The sequence below is a fragment of the Lathyrus oleraceus genome, chromosome 5 (genome assembly GCF_024323335.1).
Source record: "Lathyrus oleraceus cultivar Zhongwan6 chromosome 5, CAAS_Psat_ZW6_1.0, whole genome shotgun sequence".
In the NCBI taxonomy this organism is placed as follows: Eukaryota; Viridiplantae; Streptophyta; class Magnoliopsida; order Fabales; family Fabaceae; genus Lathyrus; species Lathyrus oleraceus.
Genome location: NC_066583.1, coordinates 369,623,697 through 369,637,859, shown reverse-complemented (window position 1 = coordinate 369,637,859; position 14,163 = coordinate 369,623,697). Strand labels below are relative to the sequence as shown.

At 35.6% G+C, this 14,163-nt stretch overlaps 1 protein-coding gene across 1 annotated transcript; it reads right to left on the bottom strand.

Moving 5' to 3' along the window:
- Positions 1-242: 242 nt before the first annotated feature.
- On the bottom strand, positions 243-3,330 carry LOC127084807 (disease resistance protein RPM1). Its single transcript, XM_051025323.1, has 2 exons — positions 572-3,330; positions 243-436 (listed from the first exon to the last, which is right to left on the bottom strand). The coding sequence occupies exon 1, from the start codon at positions 3,273-3,275 to the stop codon at positions 579-581; it is 2,697 nt and encodes an 898-aa protein (XP_050881280.1). The 5' UTR covers positions 3,276-3,330; the 3' UTR covers positions 243-436; positions 572-578.
- Between the last annotated feature and the right edge of the window lie 10,833 nt (positions 3,331-14,163).

The following is a 14,163-nucleotide window of genomic DNA, read 5'->3' as shown; positions in this document are numbered from 1 at the left end:
CTATGGAATGCTATGTTACGCTAGGTGGGTTATTTTTGAATGATAATTTTGCAATAGAAATATATTCCCTAACAAAAAACATTGAAAGGAAAGATCTCATGCCATATTGCATATACAATTCATCCCATACAACTCAAATCTTACTTGAACAACAAAATATCTTGCTACAATCGTTACGACTAAATTTTCATAAATGCCATTATTAAAGAAAAATAAAGTCTTAAAATGCTTGAAAGCAACAATTACAATTCACAAACAACTCAAATATCAAATCAAACCATAATTTAGAGAGATTTCATACACCATTATCATTATTAAAGTACAACAAATTAAACCTATAATTTTTTTTATTGAGGAACAAAAGTCCCAAATTGATGCAGTAAGAGTCTCTCTGGAGAATCTGAATTGCCATTGCATTGAAAGTTGAAGTCCACACCTACCAAACCACAGAAAATAATCACTATCGACTACCCTCGAGGATCCAAAATTGAAAGTTAAATAATAAATCATGTAAAAAAAAGTATTTGGATGACTCAAGAGTAAAAATAAGTTTTAGAAAGAAAAAGCACACCTTGGACTTATGTAACAAAATAATTAATTTTAAGAGTGGGCATATGCTCTGTGATCCAACTCAAATCCTCAGTATAAATATTGAGAACTTCAAGCTTCTCTAGGTGTAGGATTCCTTTGGGTAAATTCTTGAGATTGAAGAGCGAGAGTAACTGAAGCTTTTTCAGAGAAGGAAGAGCTCCTTTTTCGATGATAATAACTCTCAATTCAGATAAATTCTCAACATACAGTTCCTTTAGTTTCTCAAACCCTCCATCTTCAAAATGCAAACATAAACCTTCAAAGGCATTGCGGGTCAGAGAGAGGATCAACAAGTGCTGCAAACTTTTTAGGAATTGCATTGGATCTTTAGTTAATAAGGACTGCGTCAACCTCAACACAACAAGATTCTGAAGCTCTGGAATCGACTTTGGCAACTTCTTTAACATTCCCAAAAGTGAAAGTTTTCGAAGCATCATTGGTGCGGAAATCAAATCCAAACCAATGGATTTATTACTTTGAAAAGATAATTCAACATTTAGTTTCTCCAAGTGTTTCATTTCATTGATTGAAGAAGACAGAATGCTTCCATCTTCCTCATGAACATTAAGCAACCGCAAATCCCTCATCTGTTTCAGCTTTCCTAACTCTTTAATTACCTCTGCAGCTCCATCCATATTTAAATCAACATTACGAAACGTTTGTAGGGATGTCATCTCTCCAATACCACTCTTTAGTTCAATCAAAGAAATATTAGTGCTGATAAGATGTCTTAGCTTTCTAAGCTTGCTAATCTCTTTCGGCAACTCAAGGGTATATGCATGTCTTGCATCTAAGGTCTCTAGGTTCTGGAGCATGCCAATGGATTTTGGAAGTTCAATTTTTCTTAAATAATTGAGCTTTAAATACTTCAAATGGATCAAACTTCCAACCTCATGAGGAGGATGGACTAATCGCACATGTTCATAATCAAGAACCTTCAATAACCTGAATTTCTTAGGGATTCTCCAAAAATGCATGAAACTTACTTGATCATTGCTAAAAAAAAACAATGACCGAACATGCAACCTTTCAATATGCAAATTTAAATCATCAAGACCCGTTCTTAATTCGGTAGTTACTAACAAGCGTCGAACAATTCCACTTAAGTTTGATTGTCCATCAACACTAATATGCTTGCAAAAATTTAAATTCTCATTGATTTCAAGAATCATATCACGTATTAGATCATGAACACGACAGCATTTAACCTTACCATCATATCTAAGCGAGGATACTTGCACCAAGTTTCTATGGATTAGCTCTGTTAAATATCCTTCTGCTACTTCTTCCAATGTCTTCCCCCTTTCCTCCTTCACAAACCCTTCCGCTATCCAATGATGAATCACAGTCTTTGATCTAACCACATAATCTACCGGATATATTGCAAAATACAACAAGCATGACTTGAGATAATAAGGCAAATCATCATAGCTTAAACCAAGAATTTCTTTTATCCCAATTAAATTTGCATCTTTCTTTAGCTCTAAACTCAGGTTTTCTCTAAATCTATGCCACTCAAACCCAGTTTTCTCTCTTGTAGACAAAAGACCACCAATGGCAACAATTGCTAGTGGTAAGCCATTACATTTTTGAACAATTTCATTGGCTATAGCAGTAAGCTCTTTTGGACAGCACCCGTCATAGTCAAATTTGAATGCCTTCTTATTGAACAGCTCTAGAGATTGTTCTTGAGTTAGAGGTTGCAATTCAAGCATCTCAGTGAAAGAAGATTTTTTACAAGAAACCACAACATTTCGGTTCCTAGTTGTGATAAATATCCTACTTCCATTTTTATTATCAATTACAGCAAATTGAATATCATCCCAAAAATGTACACTCCAAACATCATCAAACACCACAATGTACCTCTTTTGCTGCAAGTAGTTTCGCACTTGTTCGGTCAATGACCCTCGATCCATTTGAGAAATATCCCTAGGAGCACCGTCTCCTTTTTCTTTGGAAAACTTTATCAGCATCTCCCTCAACAAGTCTTCAACATTAAATGATTGAGAGACTGTGATCCAAACACGAGAATCGAAGTGGCGGACTAGATCCTTGCTGTCAAAAACTTTCTTAGCAAGAGTGGTTTTTCCTTGCCCTCCCATTCCTACCACAGAAACTACAGTGCGCTCATCCCTTCCCTTTACCATCCAATCAATCAATCTTTTCCTTGGCTCTTCAAAACCCACCACTTCAGATTCTTCCATGTAAAGAGCAGCCAATCGAGGGTGATGCCATTTAGAATTCCGGATCTCCGTAGAATTGCTTGGTCCATGTTCAAGAGAACGTTGGAAGCCATATCTTTCACTTCTTTCCTTGATCCCTCGTACATATGACTTAATGTCTTGAATCTCAGACGCTATTCGACGCCGAGAGATTATAGCTTTGAGCTTATGGAGTAAAGATGCACATCCATGATCACGAGGTTGCTGTCCTACCTGGATCATATACTCGTCAATGATATCTTCAATGCGAAAAGCTGCTTCCCTAACTTGCTTCACCCATGTTTTGACTCCTTCAGTTGTTGCAGATTTTTTATCAGCATCCTTAAGGAACGCTTGAATACTTTCAAGTTCATCTTTAATATCAGCAAACTCCTTGTGAATACCTCTAAACAGCTTCACTTCTTCCCTTAAGAGCGGTAGTAGTTGGTCAATAACTAATGACACAGCCACTTCCGCCATAAGAGTTGACCTTGGAATTGGATTATTGTTGTTTTGTAAGATCAAGAAGCCAGCACCGATGGGAATCTATAGTAATTTTAACATGTATTTATTATTTAAAAATCTTTCTTGCTTTTCTTCAAATTATTTTATTTGTTTATTTTTGTTAATTTTAAATAAAAAGATATTTGACAAAATATTTTTAAAAGTAATAAATATTATTGGTAGATAGAGAATTTCTTAACGTGCCAAATATGTTTTTTTAGATATTAGACGAAAATTCAAAAATATCCTTTAATTTTTGAAGATACATCTTTCATCTTCAATATATATAATTTATTTGTTTTTGAGTCACGCCAGAATAAATTTATTTCAAAAATGAATTAAAAAAAATTTCAAAAATTTATTATTGGGACCAAACTGTTAATTACGGTGATGACGAAACTCCTTGAGCGTCTTCTAAATGTTTTTGGCATATTATTTGCATGCATAGACATTGGGTTGATCTTGAAAAATAACACTTCATCAAAGTAAACTATCAAAGAAAGAAGTTTACACTTCTGACATTGTGTTAAGTTGAAATGATTTGTAAGAAAGACTTCAAAAAGGCAACGTTTTTTTAGAGACGCATTTTCGAAATAAATTTATTTATAAATTAGGATGTGATTCAAAAATGAATGAAATGTGTGTATTGGAGTGCGTCCGGATATACATCTCTGAATATTGGGGGAGTTTTTGAATTTTCGCACGGTGCCTAAGAAATATATATGGTGCATTAAGAAGTTCTTTAATCATTAAACTTCGACAAAACAAGTAAGTCGACATCAAATATAAGAAAAGAAAACGTCATTTTCCCCAGTGTTACAAAATCAAAGCATAACGACTAAAATAAATGCGATAACTAATGAAAATAACTCCAAGAGCTATTTCTCATTCATAGCAGCAACTTTACTCCTAAGTATCTGCAAGATGTCCATGGTGGATAACATCAAAGTAAAGGGGTGAGAATTCACATCAATAATTTAACGGCATAAGCTACAAGGTAGAATTCAAACATCTGCACATTCAACAACAATCACACAACATCATTCTCACATTGAGTCCATCGCATACACAAATCAATCACATATTCATCATTTAAATTATGCAATGAGACTCACAACTTCAACCAGACGCATATGTATATGGTACCATATCATCATCAATTGGTTCACTCATGAATCAGGTTCACCCTACTCGAACCCTGAATTCACGATGCTCGAATTTGGGACAAGTCAACATTCCACCCTGCTCGAATTGCAACTTGCCTCTTTCATCAACAACAACGACATAATGAATGCATGTCATAACACGTCAATGTGACGACAACATAATGTATAAAGTCCCCTCCCGACAATAAACAATGCAAGCATTAACCCAACGATAATAATTCCCCTCCCAAACTATCATCCTACAACAACATAATTCATGCTCATATAGCAACATATCATCATCACAATTCACATAAATTAACATAACATCATCATCATGTATGCACATATTCATCATTCATCAAATAATTCATAGATTCGATTAAAATCATGTTTGATCATTAAGTCATACCAAAACATCATTTACACAGTAGCTAACAGAGTCTAACAGTAGCCAAAACATCCACAAAAGTCGAAGAATCTAAATCTTCTACTTAACATCATCAAAATAAGCATTTACGCCCACTGCAAACTCATGACAAGTTACCTGTCACTGTCGTAGTGCCCATCATCGACTTCAACACCTCAGGACGTCACCTATGTGACGACCGTCATGGAAAACATGCCTGGGGAGCGTGACGGGTTTCTCGTCACCAGGGTGACGCCCGTTAGCGCCCAATAACCTGTAGAATTCGTCATGTTCAATGGAGTTCAATGCATAACTCCTAATTCGTAATCTAGGCATACAAAATCGATCAAAAACATTACACACACATAATATATATTCATCAAAAACATCTAATTTCATCAAATCAACACCTTTGATTCATGGTTTTCATAAAATTAAATTTTTCCCAAAACCTTCAAAATAACAACAATGGTGAATATATGTTAACTCATCAAAACATAATGTGTCATAAATCATAGAACACAAATTTCATCACCAATCATCATCACATACATCAAATCAATCATCAATAATATAATTGTGTTAAAATCCTAATGCCCAATTGGAGGTTAAGGATTCCTCAATTCTATCCCTCATGCATATACATGTTATTAAGATAGTTCTCCCTCTTACTTGGTTATCCTAGTAGCAGTGCAAAATTGTGGTTTTTGATTCTCTAATATCCTCTAAGTTCTAATCCCTCTCTTGCACTTTCTCTAGCATCTTCTATATTCTCCAATTTCTGATTATACGTACTAATAAAAACTCCCTAAAGCTAGGTTATGTTCTAATTTATATCATTAGGGTAAATCTTATTATAACTCTAATTCTGACCCAAACTCTTATTCCTCTTACTTCTTCCTCCCTTCCACTTCTCATAAATCACACTTTGGCCCCAAACTTTTTATTTTCTATTAAGTTAAATAAATCTAATAAAATAATATTATTTTAACTATTAAAATAAACTCTAATAATTTAATCAAACTTTATTATCATCTAATTACTCTTCTTACTCTCACCTCAATGCCACACACCCCGACCATCCTTATTTATTTAATTAATATTATCCAATAATCAAATAAATACACAAAAAATCATTAAAAAGATCATTTAAAAAATCAAGTAATTTCAATAAATCAACAACTGAGGTATTACAACTCTCTCTCTCACTTAAAAAATGTATCCCTTGAAAATTACCTTAAGTAAACAGATTTGGATACGACTCCGTCATCTGGCCCTCAAGCTCCCAAGTCTCGTTTCCACCAGCTGGTCTTCCCCAAGCTACTTTCACAAAGGTAATCTCCTTACCACACAACGGGTTCACTTCCCGACCCTCGATCTGCATGAGTGATGCCTCAACAGTTAGGTTATCTCTCATCTGTACATCATCCACTTGGATCACATTCGACGGATCTACAATGTATCTCCTCAACTGAGACACATGAAACATATCATGAAGATTAGCAAGCGACGGTGGTAAAGTAATTTGATAGGCCACTCATTTTATCCTCTTTAAAATCTTGTATGAACCAATGGAACATGGAGTGAGATTTTGAGACTTCAACGCTTGACCAACACCAGTTACCGAAGTAACTCTCAGAAACACGTTATCCCCCTCTTGGAACTCAAGTGTTTTCCTTCGCTTACTATGATAGCTCTTCTGGAGACTCTATGAAGCTCTCATCTTCTCTTGGATTATTTTGATCTTTTTTATGGTCTGTTGGAAAACCTCCGGTCCAATCACAACATTCTCTCCCGACTCATACCAAAGGTGTCTTACACCTCTTACCATACAACGCCTCAAACAGTGTCATTCTAATGCTCAAATAGAAACTGTTGTTGTAGGTAAACTCAATCAAAGGTAAAAAGTTGTCCCAAAGACCTCTTTGTTCTAGCACACTGAAGCTAGCGAAAATATACCTGAATGTATCGCACGTTGAATATAAAACAGAGTCGCCATCGAAATTTATTTATTTCCGGAGGAAAGGAAAAACATCGATAAAACCTGGGGAAAGAGAAATCTGGGTAAGGAAGTCGGTTATGCAAGGGGGAGGTATTAGCACCTCTAACATGCGTTGTACTCAATGTGAACCGTTTTGATTGTTCTTGCTCGAATGGGTGTTACATTTAAAGATTACTCGTAAAATAATAAGGAAAAGGAAGAGAATAGATAAAGTGATTGGAAAGGATTGTGACCCTCATGCCTACATATCCTTATAGTGCAATAAGGAATTCAGGGCTTCGTAGTTCATAGAACTAATGACGGGAGGTGAAAAGAAGAGTGATGACAAATGTGGTTAGAACTAAAGAATAATATTGTTTAACTCCAAAAGGGATGAAATATGAACCCAAGAGTAAAAATGCTATAAACTAAGATGTGGAGGAAACTAGGCATGTCCATTGTATTGTCATGACCAAAAAACAAGGAATTAGGTGTTTGGCATCAAGGCAAACATCTCTTGGTTCACAAGAAGATACAAGATGGAGCTTAAAGAGATAATGTATTTGGCTCAAAGAAAGAGTATATCACATGAAGTGAATGAAGGTAGAATGTGAATGCATTTTAAAGATGAATAGAATGATAGAGAAAAGTAACCAAAGTCAAAGAATTGGGGGTTTTAGTAAAAAGTGACTAAAAAGGTATAATTTGGAACCAAAGGTAAGGGTATATTGGAATACATAAGGGTAAATGGTATTTGCAACCCAAGAGTAAAGGTGGCACGACTAAGATGTGGGGGGGACAGAGGCATGCCCACTATATTGTCATGACCGAAAATAATGAATTAAGTGTTGGTTTCATACCAACATCTCTTGGCACAAAGGTGGACAAGTTTCCTAAAAGGGTATATATGGAATTCCAAAGAAAACTGTATTTGGTTTCAAAGAAACAATATGTCACTGGATGAGTGGTTTATGATTGAAGATAGATGATGGATCATGAAAGGTATGAATGGTGCCCTAAGGCAGAAGAAGGAATAATAAATAGGAATGTGCTCGCCAAGGATTCGCATCCTCGTACCTACGTATTCTCATCATGCAATGAGAAAGTCAGAGCACTCGTAGTTCGTGGAACTACAAAAACAAAGAAAGACAGTGAAGTGTTTTCCTAAGAAACTAGGACTAACAAGACAAATAACTTCAAGGGTATGATTGCAGTGATGAATATTGTAACTTGTACCAAAAGAATGGTAACTTAGGGGACCGTGAAGGCAAATGAACTTTGAACCAAAGAGCAAAGAGGTATAAACTAAGACGTGGAGGGACAAAGGCATACCCATTCTATTGTCATAACCAAAAATAAGGAATTAAGTGTTTGGAATCAAGGCAAACATCTCTTGGTTCACAAGATGGATAAATGTCCTAAAAGGGGAAATATGGTACCCAAAGAATAATAATGTCTGGTACAAGGAATAGTATATCACTATAGGGAACAAACAATTTGAAACCAAAGAAGAATGGTATTGGATCCATGAAGAAATAATTTCCTAATAGAAGAGTAAAGGTAAACCAACAAGTGAGGGGCCTAAGGTATGGTATTGATCAATCTCCAATTCTACTTTTTTTCTGACACTCATTCGGCACAATTTCACGAAGTCGGTAACACATTAGTCTACCTGTTTTGTCATTATGTTTAGTAAATTAGATGTTTTACATTGTTATTTTAATTAGTTGATTATATTTGGTTTGCATCATTATACTCCATTTTATGTCTCTTTGTGGTAGTTTTACTAATTTCAAGTGTAAGCAAGAATACTGGAGGGATCGCCAAGGGAATCAAACGTTCTAGGCCCATCGGAAGAGGAAATTGGACATCACAGTACCCCTGACACGGCCTCTCGTGTTGTCCAACACGACCCCTGTCAGGAGAGGAGAGTCAGGGCACTAAAACAGGGAGCTGACACGGGTGCCCGTGTCAGCCTCCCTAAAGGGGTGTGTGAAGCCATGGATGCCAGACAGCGAACATGGCCTGTCGTGTTGCCTGACACGACCAGTGTTGGCTTGGACACCTCATTTTCCAATTTTTGCTCAATTTTGGCACGGCTGATCCCGAAGGGCATTTTGGACTTTTGCTACATCAAATTAGTGATCAGGAACTACTTAGGGGATTTTTGAATATGAAGAAGAGTACTTTTCACGATTACAAATTAAAGACGATAAAGATTGAAGCGGTCAAAAGCGGCGAAGAACGGAGATCCTTCAAGAGCGGATGCGATTGAAGATCAACGAAATTCCCATCCTTTTTTAATGTCTCATTTTTATTTTGTATCTTATTTGAATAATATGAGAGGCTAAACCCCCCAATTCCAGGGGGTGTCCCTGAATTAATCGTGTAATGACTCTGAATTTATAATTTCCTCAATATATGATGTTTGTTGTTAATTTCACTGTGCAATGTGTGTAATGCTTTCTTTATCATAAAAATTAAGATTGTTGTATGGTTAACAATTAGTAGGATTGCATTTGTTAAGGTTTTTGTACAATGAAACCATAGTAGATATCACATAGGACTAAGGATACCCTATGGTTACCGGTTTATTCTTGTTAAATTGTAATTGCTTGGTTTCATCATAATCGCCTAAGGACTTAGAGATTAAATTGAATGACCAAAGGTTTTCCTCTGAGGTCTTAGGGGAAATATTGTTAAGATCCGGTAATTGAAACATTTTGCATTATTAAGGAGATATACACTCAAGGGTCATTACAGGAGATATTCATACACCTTCCTTGGCATATTATTATAAACTGTGAAAAGATTTATTATGTTTTACTTTCTCTTACAGTGACTTTTTACAAAATCCCAACTATTTGTTTTGTTCAATTGAGTAACAATTTACACTTATATTGTTGCACAGTCCTCGAGATCGATCTTTGGGAAACATCCCTCTTATTACTACATTGGAAAAAATAGTACACTTGCTATTTTCCCGATCAAGTTTTTGGCGCCGCTGCCGGGGATTGCCAAATTTTGTTGCTCTGCAACTAAAATTTATTTTCTGTATTTTAATAATTTATTTCGATTATATCAACTAATCTGTGTCTGATATTTGTATTCGAGGTAAGGCCTCAGCTAATTTTCCTTTTGACGCAGAAATCAAGAGAACCTTGCGGGCAAGACTCAGACAAGCTCGATTGGCTAGATTGGAATCAGACGAAGAACAACCTTCCATTCATTCAGTTTCAGATTCAGGTTCCGAAAGAGAGATCGAAACAATGGTTGATGTTCCACCGCCACCAGAAAGGCTGTTGGGTGACTACGGAGGTGCAAATGCACCAACCAGCAAATTAACTATTGTCAACCAACCAGTGAATATGACTAATTTCCAGTTGCATTCAAGTACTATTAAACAGCTTGAAAGGAAGCATTTTACTGGAAAAGCAAATGAATATGCAAACAAGCATTTGCAGAGGTTTCTGACCATGAGCAACACTCTAAAAATTAATGGTCACACCGAAGAAGCTAAGAAATTGAGAATGTTCCCGTTCACCTTAGCGAAAGAAGCCGAAGAATGGTTTTATTCTCTACCCTCCGGTAGCATCACATATTGGGAAGAAATGGAAAAAACCTTCTTGAATGAGTATTTTCCAGCATCGGTATTTCTGCGGAAGAGGTATGAAATTCTCAATTTTAAGCAGAAGGACGGGGGAACTTTAGGAGACGCGTACAAGAGATTCAAGAGAGTCCTGGTCACCTTCCTAACTCATAATATGGATCCAACCGAACAAATGCAGATGTTTGTGAATGGTCTCAAAATAAAGACCAAACATTTGATTGATACCGCAGCCGGTGGCTCCACCAATTTTTGAACAGCCACTGGTATCAAGAAGACCATTGAAGCTATTGCTGCTAATGAGTACTTGGAGTTGTACGATAGATGTCAAAGCAAACCAGAAGGGGTGATAGACTTAAAGATGGAAACAAATAAAATTTGTATCGAAGATACTATAGCTTCGGAAGTTGAGAAGAAGTTGAAGGCGATGAATATAGGTATCCAACAAGTGGCACAAGTCCAACCGACTCCTACTGTCTGTTGTGAAATTTGTAATGGTCTGCACCAAACTGTTTATTGTTTTGCAACTCCTCAACAAGTGGAGGAAATCAAATTTTTGAAGCAGAATAATCCTTATTCCAACACGTACAATCCAGGTTGGAAGAATCATCTCAATTTCTCATGGAAAGACCAAAAAGGAACTGCTCCTTAACACGGTCAATACCAAATTCAATATCAACAACAACAGCAACAACAACAACAAGCCCCTAAGAAAGATGATTGGGAAATTGCCATTGAAAGAATGGCAACTCTTAATGTTCAATTTCAAGAAGAAACCCGGAACAATCAGAAAAATACCACAACATCCATAAAGAATCTTGAAGTCCAAATGAGTCAAATCGCTCAACAATTAGCCTCGAGTTCTCAAACACAAAGTTACCTTCCTAGTGCGACCGTGACAAATCCTAGAGAGCATAATAATGTGAGCGATGTGATAACAAGAAGTGGTAAATCTGATGAAGTAGTCGAGGAGGTGGATGAAGAGGAAGATCAATTGATCGAAGTGGATCTTGAGATCAAAGAAAATGAAGTTGTGAGGGAAGAAGTGATAGCACCAAAACCAATTGTGAAAGAAACAATCATTGAGCCTAAGCCGGTTGTTAAGCTTCCCTTTCCCACCAGAAACAAGAAAAAGGGACAACATGAGAAAAACTTTGAAAAATTCCTAGAGTTGTTCAAGAAGCTTGAGATTAACATTCCACTGTTGGAGGCACTTGAATAAATGCCTACTTATGCCAAGTTCATGAAGGACATCATTTTGAAGAGGCGTACCACCGACACCAATCCGATTATTCTAACCGAAACTTGTAGTGCTACTTTGCAGGGTATGAAGATTTCGATAAAGAAGAAAGATCGAGGAGCTGTCACCATCCCTTGTACTACTGGAGATAGGTCATTCAACAAAGCTCTTATTTATTTGGGAGCTAGTGTGAGTCTCATGCTGTTATCCATTTACAAGAAGCTTGGTATAGGGGTTTTGCAAGATACCAGGATGACACTCCAATTCGCTGATCATTCGATCAAGAAACCGTATGGTATTGTTGAAGATGTTCTGGTGAAAATTGACAAGTTTGTATTTCTGGTGGATTTAGTAATTCTAGAAATGCCAGAAGATGAAGAGATCCCTCTCATTCTTGGGAGACCCTTTTTTAGAAACAGGAAGGTGCTTGATTAACATAGAAGAAAGGATCATGACGTTGAAGTTTTATGATGAGGAATTGAAGATCGACGTTCGAAACACCATGAGGTACAAGGATGATATTTGTACCAATCATACTATAGAGGTTGTGGATCAGGTGATGACATATGATAGTCCTTTGAAATCAGTTAAATAGAGCATCGCAAATTATTCGTTAGGGGATAAGTCCCTTGCAAAACTGGCTAGGGATTAAGTCCCTCGCAAAATGTCATCAATAAAGTTCAACCTGTTATGTGGCGTAGGAGCAGAATTGAGACTCTGTCGTATTGGACATTAATGAAAGGATAAACCCCTAACAAATAATACATCTATGTTTTGCTTTTTATGAAGGGAAAGCTCCTAGCGCAATTGTGTCAGACATTAGTGAGGGGTGTAACCCTTAGCTAATGCATATTTTGGAATTTATAAGGGGTTTAACCCTTTGCAAACTACTAATTATTTGTGTGGAGAATAATCCCTAACTAATATTTACATATTATATAAAAAAAATATATTATAATTTATATAATTATAATTAAAATAATACCTATCCATTATAATAAATATATATTTTTAAATTTTATAAAATAAAATTAGAAAATAAAATTAACAAATAAAATAATCATTAAAAGTAAAATAAAAATATCCATACCCACCAAAATAAAAATAATTCATGATTAAAGATAAAAATAAAAATAAAATTTAAAAATACATATTAGAAGTTTTATTTTTCAACAAATTTAATCAACTTCTTTCTCATCCTCCTCCTCAAAAACCTTGATTCATATGCGAGATCATAAATTTTCAAATCTCTGGGCGCACTCATTTGCAACCCCCATTGCTTTCTCTTACTCCGTTGTTTTTCTCCTCAATTCTTCCTTCATCTCTGCTTGTCTTCTCCTCATTTATTTCATTTATGCATTTCTTGCTGTTGTTTCGGTCTGCGTCATGTTTCTCACATTTTCTAGCATATCAGCGGTTAAGATAGGTGGATGTGATGTTCATTCTCCATCAGCAAGGCTCATTATGAAACTTGATTGTTTTGGCATACCCTCCAGTGTCATACACTCTCTCATTTTTCCTCTTCTCGCGAGCAACATCATACCAAGTCCGAAAATCTAATTAACCATTAAATTAGATTCAATTTAAAGATTATCATTTGGAGTAAGCTAAAAAAATATTTTTGGAGTAAGTTGAATCTCTCTCTCTCTCTCTCTCCCTCCTCTCTCTCTCTCTCTCTCTCTCTCTCTCTCTCTCTCTCTCTCTCTCTCCTCTCTCTCTCTCTCTCTCCTCTCTCTCTCTCTCCTCTCTCTCTCTCTCTCTCCTCTCTCTCTCTCTCTCTCTCTCTCTATATATATATATATATATATATATATAATATATATATATATATTATATATATATATATATATATATGGGTCAGGATCAAATGACACTAAGGTGTCAAATTTAGTAACATGACACCTCCGATAACTCTTCACCCTATGTTTGAATAACAAATTTAGTAACATGACACCTCCAATAACTCTTTACCCTATGTCTGTATAACAAAATTAGAACCTAATAATAAATACCAATACCAAGAAACCTACATAAAATATAAGATCACATGCATGATCTCAAAAAGAAATAAAAGTATTACATAAGAAATAAAATGAAGATACATATACCAGAGGTTTTTGATGCCTATAAAGCAATATGCTTCCATAAATCAAAGCTAAAGATCCATATGTAAAAAGGCTATGAGTTAAAGTTGTATTAACACCTATATAAAAATCATATAAAAGTTCAAAAATACATATAATTCCATTTGTTTATATACCTTAAAATATGTTGTCTTTTTGGTGTAGAAGTAATGAGGGAAGTTGGTGTAAAAGGAGAACACTGTGAGGAAGGAACAAGAATCTTAGAAAAACAAGGTGAACACAAATTGGTTAGAATATAATCCCACATTGTTTTGGTTAAAAATAATTTGAGTGTTTATAAAGCTAATAGACACAAGTTGGAATGTAATAGATATATTGGGCCTTGGTGGTAAAAGAAT

Coding starts and splice junctions, on each gene's coding strand:
- LOC127084807 (XM_051025323.1), bottom strand. CDS start 3,275: ATGGCGGAAGTGGCTGTGTCATTAGTTATTGACCAACTACTACCGCTC.